The sequence below is a fragment of the Danio rerio genome, chromosome 17 (assembly GCF_052040795.2).
Source record: "Danio rerio strain M-AB ecotype USA chromosome 17, GRCz13ab, whole genome shotgun sequence".
NCBI classification, from domain to species: domain Eukaryota; kingdom Metazoa; phylum Chordata; class Actinopteri; order Cypriniformes; family Danionidae; genus Danio; species Danio rerio.
The window spans coordinates 26,570,055-26,582,602 of NC_141037.1; the positions used below are offsets into that span (position 1 = coordinate 26,570,055).

Consider the following 12,548-nt stretch of genomic DNA (forward strand, 5'->3'; position numbering starts at 1 on the left):
ACAGACTCAAAAGCCCTCTTCTAATCAATGGATCAAGGAAATGTCCGGTAATCTTGCTCTGGGAAAACTGACATACAGTTGAAATCAGAATTATTAAACCCCCTTTGAATTTTTTTCTTTTTTAAATATTTCCCTAATGATGTTTAACAGCAAGGACATTTTCACATAAATATTTAATTGTCAAAATGATTAGCCCCTTTAAGCTATATATATATATATATATATATATATATATATATATATATATATATATATACCGCCTTTTTATTTTATTTTTTTATATTTCCTAAATTATTTTTAGCAGAGCACGGAAATTTTCACAGTATGTTTGATAACATTTTTCTTCTGGAGAAAGTCTTATTTGATTTATTTCAGCTAGAATAAAAGCAGTTTTGAAATTTTTTTTTAAACCATTTTTGGGACAAAATTATTAGCCCGTTTAAGTAAATTTTTTTTTGTTAGTCTACAGAACAAACCATCGTTATAGAATACCTTGCCTAATTACCCCAACCTGCTTAGTTAACCTAATTAACCCTGGTTAAGCCTTTAAATGTCACTTTAAGCTGTATAGAAGTGTCTTTAAAAGCAGACTGTCAAATATTATTTACTATCATCATGACAAAGATAAAATAAATCAGTTATTAGAAATTAGTTTTTAAAACTATTATGTTTAAAAATGTGCTGAAACAATCTTCCCTCCATTTTATTTAGAAATTGGTGGAAAAAAATAAACGGGGGCACTAATAATTCAGGGGGGGTTAATAATTCTGACTTCAACTGTGTGTTGTGTGTTTGTGTGTTTGTGTGTGTGTGTGTGTGTGTGTTTGTGTTTGTGTGTGTGTGTGTGTGTGTGTGTGTGTGTGTGTGTGTGTGTGTGTGTGTGTGTGTGTGTGTGTGTGTGTTAGGTATCCGTTATACAATACCTTGATTAGTTGCCCTAACCTGCCTAGTTAACACTTTAAATGACATTTTAAGCTGTATAGAAGTGTCTTACAATATTAATATAAAAATATTAGTAAAATATTATTTACTGTCATCATGGCAAAGATAAATCAGTCATTAGAGATAAGTGATTAAAACTATTATGTTTATAAATGTGTTGAAAACATTTTCTCTCCGTTAAACAGACATTGGGGAAAAAATAAACAAGGGGGCAAATGATTTGGGGGTTTTAAAAATTCTGACTTCCACTGTACATTATTAAAGGGAAGTTAAAAGATTTTTATAGCACTTGGAATCCCTTTCTACACTTCTGCAACCAAATGGACCTGAAAGCAGAATAGAACGTAAATAAAACATAAAGGTTAAATAGTGAATAACTGTTGACACTGTATGTAAATAATTATACTCTATATACCACCCTTTTTAATTAATTTATTTATTTATAAAAGATTTTTTTACTGTTATTATTTTTAAGTTTTATATGTTGTCCTGGAGCTGTTTTGATCTAATGTTGAGGAAAAAAAACAATAATAGTGTAAATAGAGTAATGTAAAATAAAGAATAAATATTCCACATTCAGTCCGTAATAATATTATACCATGCCTCAGTAGACTTTCACAGTTTTGACCAAATGTTAAATAAAATAAAATTAAACCAAATTAAATTTAAACATTTAAATTTTTACATTTCAGAGCTCATTTTAGATTTACAGTTTGTAAAAACAGAGCAATTTTTAAATAATCAATTTGTATAATTTACAATGTGAAGTTATTTATAAACTAATTTCAGAAGGATCACGTGCTTATGATTGGTAATGGCTGGTTACGCATTTATGATTTACCTACCAGACGATTCCTAGGTACCATTCCATAGTCATCCTCATTTGAAGAATTCCCCATCCTCCCCTAATCCTCCTCCTGTCCTTGACGGGCGGCACGGCTGTGGTCAGCACTGCTGCCCCACAGCAAGAACGTCACTGGTTCAAGTTCCTACCAAGTCCCCCGGTTTCCTTCCACTTAAGTTAAGTTGCGACTTAAGTTATTTGACTAATTCAAATAAGCACTATAGACATGTTCCTAGTAAGTAGTTATATCTTTATAACAATCGCACAAACAATTGCTCTCTAGCTTCAAAGAGCAGGGGAGTTCTCGAGATCTACCTGAGCGCAAACTCCCATCTCGCCCTGCAAACAGGAGAGAGCCTAGGGCTCGAGGATCTTATGAGCTCAGGGATCTCTCCCAGCATGCCAAAAACACTTTATAATCAATCATCAGCTAGTGTGAACTCTTGAAACTTATTTATAGAAATACCCAATTATTCAATTATTATTCAGTTTTAACATTTGTTCACCTTTGTCTTTGTGTATTGTAAACAATAGCATGCCACATAGACATTAGTGATATCTCTGAATGGAGGACAGGAATGAAGGAGTGATTGCGGTTGTGTACAGTAACTGGTTCTCTGCCCCTGTTCAGCTGTCTGAAGATCTGGCACGTTTGAAAGAGCACTATGAGAGAAAGATGCGAGATCTCATGGCAAACACAGTGGGAACAGTAGAGCTACAGCAGCTCAAACACAAACACGAGCAGAAGGTAAAACACCAGGAGTGTGTATTTGTGGGTCCGACTCTTTCTTCTCTGTGCTAGTGGTGCTGGTTTTCACCTTCATCTGTTCATCAACACTAAGACCTTCGTCATCCACACTAAACATCTGTCCATGTCTACATAGATGTAGCTGCTGTCCGCTGTGGACAGTGAATGTTGTTTTTTGTTATTTTTGCTTCTCGTTCGTTTCACATTTGGCTTCGCATGACATTCTGTGTTTGAAAACTTTGGTGGCGTGTGTTTTTTTTTTTTTCTCCTCAGTGTCTGCCACAGCAAAACACACTATATATTAGATGTAGAATAATCAAACAACTATTTTAAAAAATAAAAGAAAATAAATTGAGCAGATTTGCAGTTGCTGAGCTGTGGTTGCAGTCGCTTTTTCTCTTATTTACCCATCAGCCTTCATGTTCCTTCACCTTGTGTCATTGTTGATGTTTTCTTTGTCCATTCACAACAATAGATGCATGTTTGTTAGGATTTTTTGAGATCTTATTTTATTTTATTATTTTATTTTAAGTTAGGATTGCTCTTCTTCAAGATGTTGGTTTGTCTTGTTGACACCTTCAAAACTCAAATGAAATTTCATGGGTGGATACACTAAAGATTTGTACTGCATTTTAGTTTATATTCTATTCAGCTAAAAAAATAACCCTGAGCTATATTCGATAAACATGCGCAATGCAGTTTAACCAGGATAGAAAGATTAGCAAAAACTAAACTGATGCTGACATAAGCATTTAAGCAGAATAGACATGAATCTATTCAGCAGAAAATAAAGTATCAGCACATCTTATACATCCATTTTATTTTGGGATCTACAGTGCACCGGCTTAAAATAAACAGATCTCACATATAGTTATAATACATATAATATTTAATTTTTTTGTTCTTGGTGTTAATGGTTTGATTTGTCATTTAATTATTACAGGACTTTACTCACTTGAAAATTAAATATCAAATACATTTGATTTCTCATTTGAGTATGCATTTTGATTTATTATTTGATCGTTTGAGTGTTTGATTTATCATTCGGGTAGTTGTTTTGAAATGAATTGATCTTTTTAGGCATTTGAATTTTCATTTTCATTTTGTTAGGAAAAACTTATACAGATGAAGTCAGAATTATTGGCCCCCCTGATTTATTAGCCCCCCTGTTTATTTTTTTCCCCAATTTCTGATAAACGGAGAAAAAAAAAAGTTTTTTCAACACAATTCTAAACTGAAGTTTTAATAACTGATTTCTAATAACTGATTTATTTAATCTTTGCTATGATGACAATAAATAATACTTAACTAGATATTTTCAAGACACTAAAATTCAGCTTAAAGTGACATTTAAAGGCTAAAGGCATTTAAAGGGTAATTAGGAAAGGTACAGTTTTCCAAAACGGTTGTTTGTTCTGTAGACTATGAAAAATATATATAGCTTGAAGGGGCAAAAAATTTTGACCATATAATGGCTTTTTAAAATTAAAAACTGCTTTTATTCTTGCCAAAATAATTTCCTTTCCTTTGAAAATTTCCTTTCTCTGTTAAACAAATTTAAAAAAGAAAAAAAAATCAAAGAGGGGCTAATGATTCAGACTTTAACTGTGTATATATACAGTTAAATACAAATTAACAGTCCGCACGCACTAAGCTAGGTAAACTAGGTAAATGTAAGATAACAATTCACATCACAAAAATCTTTCTGCAGCTATCACCTGTTTTGTACAGTGTAATAAACTCAAAATAAGATTTGGATTGGAAACTGGTAACCATTGACTTCCAAAGTAGGAAAAAGGAATTCTTTGGAAGTCAGTAATTACCTGTTTTTATCATTCTTTAAAATATATGTTTTGTGTTCAACAGAAGAAAAAAGCTGAGAGAGGTTTGAAACAACTGGAGGATTAAATGATGACAGAATTTTCATTTTTGAGTGAACTATCACTTTAAATCAGGAAATGCAGAGTGGTGGTATAGGACCAGGTTTTGTGTTATGGCCTGATTTTTATATTATAAAAGTATCTCTTTTTAGTGAATTCCACCTTGTCATTTGTAGTTTACTCAGACTAAAGTTCAACTTCTGAATGATTCAACTTTAATTGCTACAGATGCAGCGGCTGGTAAAAGCTGCCAAAGATGGAACTAAAGACGGCTTGCAGAAAACCAAAGCCGCAGTGAGAAAGGGCCGATCGTTCATCCGCACCAGATCTCTCTGTCATGGTAAGAGTAAAGATAATAGTACAACCTTCAGCTTAATGAATCATGATTATTGTTTCTGATTAACCCATCATTCTTTCCTCAGAGAAGAAACCCAGCTGCTTTGATGAAGAGTCAGATCTATTTATTGAGGTGGAGTGTTTTAATGTGGACCCAGTGCTTGGACCTGCGCCTGACGGACTCACTCAACACCAGGTACTGTCTCACAGCCCCTTTTCTCTATTGACGAACTGCTGCCAAGCTAAAGTTGTTATACACACTCATACACTACGGACAATTTAGTTTATTTAATTCACCTTTACCACATGTCTTTGGGCTGTGGGGAAAACCAGAGCACCCAGAGGAAACCCACGCGAACACAGGGAGAACATGCAAACTCCACACAGAAACGCCAACTGACCCAGCCGAGGACGTTATCGAGATTGAACCAGCAACCTTCTTGCTGTGAGGCGACAGCACTACCTACTGCGCCACTGCATCGCCTCGGACAGACATAATCTGACAATTTAAGTAAAAACAAACAGGAAGTGCAATTTAATATTTTAATTTGAGATTACAAGGGCAATCAAATGTTTTCTTAATGACATGCACAATTGAATTGTTCACAAAACTAGCAATGTGAGGTAACAAAATAATATAGTTAGTTTTGATTTCATTTGTATTTTAAATATGTAACAGAAGTTACTTTAAGTACCTCAATGAACAAATAAATAAATGTATTTGTACATTTTGTAATGCTTAATTAGGGGGAGCACATATTTACTATTAACTAAATATATTTCCTTTAACTCCTAGTTTACTGCTATTAATGTGATTTTTGTGGTAAAGTTTAGTTATGGGGTAGGAGTAAGGAATGCAGAGTAAGGTATTATCAGAGTTATATACTTTATAAGTAAGGGATAATGTACATCCAGCTGGTTGTTCTTGCTGACAAAAAGCAAACAGACAAATAAGCCCTACTGTATAAGACTCAAAGGTTTTACTCTAAAATAACAACCAGCTTTATGCTCTATTCCACACTTATTACACAACTACTTGCGACAAAAGTAAACAGTCATATACAAAACATTTATCTGAACTTTAATAATTTACTAGCTCTTAAAGTAAGCATAAAGCTTGCAGAATAAAAAATGCAGCCTAACATTCTTGTATTATTATTCGGTTGCACAATGGCACCAAAAGAACATCAGTCTGACAAATACACAAGCGTATACATGTATCAGAGAATAACATACCTTGAAATATTGACTAGTGATTGACCAAGCAGCAATCAATTATTTTACAGAGCCATGTATCAAGTACTAGTAAACAGCTGATATGCCACTAGTAAGTAAAAAAAAAAAAAAAAATATATATATATATATATATATATATATATATATATATATATATATATATATATATATATATATTTTTTTTTTTTTTTTTATTGAATAAGATCAAAAAAAGTATGGTTTACACTTAAATATTACGCACTATAATATTTTTTTCAGCAGCAATTGGCATACTAGAATGATAATAGAGCAGGGGTCACCAACAAACCCCCTTAAAAAGCAACCGAAGCCTCATTTAGAGCAACACGTTTTTGATTAGAAAATCAAGTATTTTCAGACAGGAAAGTAAAACTGTGCCTAAAGACTAGAACGAATGTAATCTCCACTCTCTCAAAATGGTTTGAATAGTGTCAGCTATGTTAAAAATGCTGTAGATTTGTTGATGATCTTAGTAAAACCTGAAAGTTGATTTATGTTACACAGTTGATAATCTGCACAAACATGGTACATCGTAGTGCATGATTTGTTAAAAATTGTTAGCGGCTAGTGAAAATATTGTAGAAGTGATCATTTGAAGATGTAAATACTTGCAGAGAATTATAGAAAGGAAGTGCTGCATATTGATATTTCTGTTTCCTACCTTGTTAAATCATTGTTAACAATTATAGTGAGAAATCAATAACATGATCTTCACATGGATGAATATCATTAATAATTAACAATAATATATAATTAAAAGTAAATTGAGCAAATTTGTGCATACCAAATTGGTAGCCCTCCACATTAATTGTAAAAAATAAAATACAAAACCACTATTCAAAGTTGTATTAATATTTCACTGTGTTTTTTGATTAAATATAAATGATGATTGGGATGCATGAAAGTTTTTTTCTTGAACCCCTTGACCTCTTGCTGACCCAAATCTTTTGAATCATGCTGAATTGTTCTTACTTCCGATTCTGCTAATAGTTCAAGCTTTGTTCAGTATTTCTTTAAAATAAATGGCTCAGCTCTGTTTGTGACTATTGGTTGTTTTTCTATGCACAGGTAATGAGGAGATGCATTCTGGAGAAGATTCTGGAGAGCGAGAAGAGCTATTTGGAAGCTCTGAAGAGAATTTTAGAGGTTTGTACTAAAATTGTGTAATTGCCCTGATTTGCTGATTTACTTTGCATTAAATTTGTGTATTGTGCATGAATGGATTATTTGACCTGCTGCAAAAATGTGAACACTTTTTTTAAACCCTTTGTGCATGACAGCAGTATGAGAAGCCTCTGGCAGAAATTGAGCCTCGGTTACTCAGTGACCGCAAGCGTAAGGTGGTGTTTCATCGCATTCGGGAGATCCTGCAGTGTCATGCACTCTTCCAGATGGCGCTTGCCAGCAGAGTATCTGACTGGGATGAGCTGGAGATGATTGGAGATGTGTTTGTAGCATCGGTGAGATATCTCATTGTAGAATTGATTTGTTTGAGAACATGTTTCCACACCCTCTTTTTGAGTTTCTACATGTACAAACCTTCTCCACCCTTAATCATCTGTTATGAGGTGTGTGCATCTTACAGTAAAAAAAAAAACTGTACCTCCTCTGAAAACAATCCTATTAAACTGCATCATGTTTTCTAATGTATTCTGTCCTTCTCACCCTTTCTCTGTCTCTTCTGCAGTTTTCCAAGTCTATGGTGTTGGACGCTTACAGTGAATATGTGAATAACTTCAGCTTGGCGATGGGAGTGGTGCGGAAGGCATGCGCCGCTAAACCCTGTTTCCTGGACTTCCTCAAGGTTAAACATACCAGAATATTTCTGTGGTGCAGTAATTACATGTAGACCCGTTCTGCTATGCAGTTTTTGAAAATAAGTTTCCAACTCTATCTGTAGGATTATTTAAATACTAAAATAGGTAGAAAGGAATTCGTATGACTTTAAACCAAATTCTTTAGATATGCTTTTAAAATATGGGCTACGAAAGGGATGACAACTTCATGTTCAATTATGGATAAAGGACATTTATTAGATTTTAATTCAATTAAAGAATTAATTAAGACTTTAATAGATATCTTCAGCTCTGGCAACATTACTTCAAAAACCATTAAAAAAAAATCACTGATGATACAAATAAGAGTGCTCTAGTTAAATTATTCTCCTCAGCTTACATGGCTGAACCAATGTCAAAAGCTAAAACTAAATTATATAAATCACTGATGGATCTACAAGGGGATTAATCTCTGTAAATTAAAGAAAGATTGGAGAAGGAAAGTGATACCATTATCTGAAATGTTAAATAGGTAAATGACTTAATACATGTAAATTACAATGGGCTACTGTCCGTTCTTCATATTGGAGAGAATTTTGCTGGAGAAATATTTTTTGTTTTTTCCTTCCTTTAGAACAGAAAATGTCATTTTATGAGAACTCAAATTGTTGGAGGCGTTGCGGATCACAGGACGCTTACCATTTTCACATATTTTGAGAATGTCCTAATATTAGAAGTTTTTGCAAAGGGATACACAGCATTTTAGAAAATATCTTAAATACTCCAATTGATTTCAGCTTTGAGGTACTTTATTTGGGTATACTGTCAATGGATTTTTTTAGAAAGAAAAAACAAATGTATGTATAGAGTCATCCTTGCTTCAAGTAAAAAGCCCTTACTATATGCTGGTAACAACCTAATCCACCACAAATACAAGATTTGATTGATGTTTTGAGAAATATATTAATTATGGAGAAAATTACAGATAGTATGCATGACCAAAAGGATACATTTGTTGACTTGTGGTTTAAATAGATTGAGTACAGATATGTTGTTCTGTCGCTGTCATGAAGAAATTCGTGTTATGTTTTTGATGCCTGAATGGGGAATTTGAACTGGAAAAGCTGTAAAAGTGGCATGTCTACTGATGCTGTGAATTGTATCTCGCTGCAATAATAACTTGAATAAAAAAAATAGAAAATGTGCCAAATTTAATCCAGGCAAATGATGCTAGATTTCTGCTTTAATTTAAATTTTAAAAATGCTCCTCAAAGTGGGTGCCAGAAAGTACATTTTACATTAAGTATATATATTTTTTTGCTTGTTTTTGTTTTTACCTACATCATAACAATATTTGTAATTATTTTATTAAGTAAATTATTGTTGTCTTTAATTGTGAGTACATACATTATCTAAAATTTTCACTAAGAATTTAGTAAGCCTTAGTAATTGTACTGCCTCTGGTTGCAGGGTGTTATCGGGGTCTTAAAGTATTAAAAATTCATAAACCATTTCAAAGAAATTTAAGGCCCTTAAAAAGTATTAAAGTCTTACATGCTTTTTTACATGGTCTTAAATTGTGTATAATTTTGGATTATGCAATTTCTAGTTGTATGATAAAGTTTCCTTGAATTTAATCTGCCAATTATGCGTTCTTGTGTTTTTTTTATTGATTTATTTATTTTTTTATTCATTTATTAATTTTCTTTTCGGATTAGTTCCTATATTAATCAGGGGTCGCAACAGTTGAATGAACCACTAACCTATCCAACATATGTTTAACGCAGTGGATGCCCTTCCAGCTGCAACTCATCCCTGGGAAACACCCATACACTCTCATTTACACAAAAACACTATAGACAATTTAGCTTACCCAATTCACCTATAGCGCATGTCTTTAGATTTGTGGGGGAAACCAGAGCACCCCAAGGAAACCCAACAAAAGTTAACAATAAGATCGAGAGCATGATCGCAACCAGAAAACTACAGAAATATATCTGTCATAGACAAATTTAAGTTGTGTAGTTGAAATTGATGCAAGATTTGACATCACCTTGCTTTGTTTACTGTAGTAACTTGCCTCAACACACCTGCAAGGTTGTTTCTTGAAAGCCTAGTAAAGCTTGATTAGCTAGCTCAAGTATGTCTGATTGGGGTTGGAGCTAAAATCTGCAGTACACCGTCCCTCCAGGACTGAGTTTGGACACCCCTAGCATTGATTGCAAAATCGACTTTGCATTGATGCAAATCGACTTTATTCATCCACGTTAATCACAATCTTTGTAAATTTCCAACCCTTGTGCTGACAGTGTTGCATTACTAGTCTGTTTTTACTATCCAGTAATGTAAAATGGTTTGCTTAAATAAAAAAAGAAGCTTTTGAAAATTTCTAAAGAGAGGTTCACAAAAAAATCACATTGAATTTATAATTTTTTTTTTTTAAGTAATGATGTCTTGATAAGCATAAGAGTCTTTGCTTTAGGATAAATAATGCTGTTTGTGTTGTGTCCACAGCACCGCCAGGAGACAAGTAAAGACCGTCTGACTCTTTATGGACTGATGATGAAGCCTATTCAGCGGTTCCCTCAGTTTATTCTGCTGCTGCAAGTGTGTTTTACTACACACACACACACGCACACGCGCACACACACACACACACACACACACACACGCATACATTCATTTACACAGCAGATGCCCTTCCAGCTGCAACCCATCACTGGGAAACACCATAAACTCTCATTCACTTACGCATCCAGTTCTGTATTAAGAAGACACATGTGCTACAGTAAACAATTTTGTAAAAACTTCATAACATATCCACAAGAGGGCGCCTCTTTCTTTCTGATCCTTGTCACATTTAAATAAATTTTCTCATAGTTCACAAAATCACATTAAAGGCAAAGCTATTTTTTTTTTTTTTTTACAGTTTTACTACTGTAACACCCATGATCTTCTGCATTTCTTTGCAGGACATGTTAAAGAACACGCCAGTGGGCCATGCTGATCGCCTTCCCCTTCAGATGGCTCTTACTGAACTGGAAGTGCTTGCCGAAAAATTAAACGAAAGGAAAAAGGAGGCTGACCAGCGCTGCGAGATACGACACATCGCTAAAGCTATGAACGAACATTACCTCAACAAGGTACTGCAGGTCCTCTGCTTTGAGATACTGAGGTCTTATTGTTCACACTTGTGGATCTTAACCTGTTATGTCAATATGTGGCCGCTTAGTCAGGTATGATGTGACTTTTGTAAGTTTCACACAGTGCAGTTAAACCAGGGTGTGTAGGAGTTCAGTGATGGCCTGCTGTCACTGATATGAGGTCAGCACTGAGCCAATGAGTAATAATAAATAAAACTAATACAATACAGCTTTTAGTCAGCGAGGATCAAATAAATGCATTTGATCAAATGTGAATGTAAATGCTGTATATTTATATTACAAAAGATTTCATTTTTAATTGAATATTGTCATTTTATCATTTTTATCCATGTAGAGTCTTAAAAGAGATGCCTTTAAAAATGTACTATATCATGATTTTCATGAATATTGACTGTTTTCCTACATCGATGTTATTAAGTAATGTTTTAAAGCACTAAATTAATATATTACAATAAATGCATGCATCATATTTATTTATAATTTATTAGTGGACTGGAAGCCACTTGACTTTGTTCAGTGTTCCTTAAGCTTTAAATTCATAGAAAATGAAAGTTAAAAAATTAGGAAGGACCTGTGGCAAACAGATTATAGCATGCAGGTGACCTTTTAACTAATAATAGAATATCATGAATATTTCATTGTGATATGTGTTTTTTAAGCATATTTTACTTTTAGTTTTGTGTGAGTGAGGTTAGAGTCAAGTGACTAAGACAAGTAGGGCCTTAAATATTTCATTTCTGTCTCAATCCTTTTATTGCTGTTTCTGCTTCTCTCCCATTTATCTCTGTCAGCTGCTGAGCAGCGGCAGCCGTTATCTGATTCGGTCTGATGACATGGTGGAAACCGTTTATAATGATCGAGGGGAGATCATTAAGACTAAAGAACGGCGAGTCTTTCTCCTGAACGATGTGCTCATGTGTGCCACCCCCAACCGGCGGTATGACCCATTGCAGGCATTTATTATCTCTAATAACTGTCACTCTGAACTGTTTAGCACAGCATTACTACCAAGACTAAATTTTAAATCTTCTGAGTTGTACCTTGTTCCTTCATAAATGCCATGTTTCTGTCCTCCAGGCCATCTCAGGATGGTGTGAGTGTTGGAGCTGGAGGTGAAGGGGTTCCTTCAGGACAGCGTTTCTTGCTCAAGTGGAGTGTACCGTTAAGTTTTGTGGAGGTCGTGGAGTTTGGCTCCAGCGAGGAGATGGTTGACTCCCGGTTTCCACCCTCACACTCTGGAGATAAAGTTGTCATTAATGCAAAACCTAGTAAGTTTGTTATATACAAAATGTTTTCAAACACATCTGCTTCATGTTATTTATCAGTAGCTATCATATTTTACCATAAGATAAACATCTGAAGAATGCAGAAACTAGTTCAATTGATTTAAATCTGGGTGTGCGGAGTGTTTTTCCAGTGTGCCGCTCGCATTCACTTTCAGCCAGTAGAGATGGAGTACTTGTTTGACAAAGTTAAAAGAGCAGATATCAGCCCCTGGGTGGCGATATTGAGTTTTACTCGTATGTCATGCAATGTCTGGTCACCAAATACAGCCAAATGCCTATAATTTCAAAATTCTGATCTTTAGGACATTCGGTGAGCACA

General features: G+C 34.2%; 1 protein-coding gene across 6 annotated transcripts in view; it reads left to right on the forward strand.

Moving 5' to 3' along the window:
* arhgef10 (Rho guanine nucleotide exchange factor 10) overlaps window positions 1–12,548 on the forward strand; it is an 87,463-nt gene that overhangs the window by 39,727 nt on the left and 35,188 nt on the right. For 2 of the 6 annotated variants that reach the window (XM_087290527.1, XM_087290531.1), the window contains 10 exons: window positions 2,418–2,534; window positions 4,643–4,754; window positions 4,837–4,946; window positions 7,073–7,150; window positions 7,285–7,464; window positions 7,692–7,808; window positions 10,294–10,386; window positions 10,752–10,922; window positions 11,735–11,880; window positions 12,021–12,211. In XM_087290527.1, the coding sequence (XP_087146653.1) occupies window positions 2,418–2,534; window positions 4,643–4,754; window positions 4,837–4,946; window positions 7,073–7,150; window positions 7,285–7,464; window positions 7,692–7,808; window positions 10,294–10,386; window positions 10,752–10,922; window positions 11,735–11,880; window positions 12,021–12,211 (1,315 nt within the window). The remainder of the gene's footprint in view (window positions 1–2,417; window positions 2,535–4,642; window positions 4,755–4,836; window positions 4,947–7,072; window positions 7,151–7,284; window positions 7,465–7,691; window positions 7,809–10,293; window positions 10,387–10,751; window positions 10,923–11,734; window positions 11,881–12,020; window positions 12,212–12,548) is intronic. The other 4 variants (XM_087290529.1, XM_087290532.1, XM_087290528.1 and 1 more) reach the window with 3 other exon arrangements.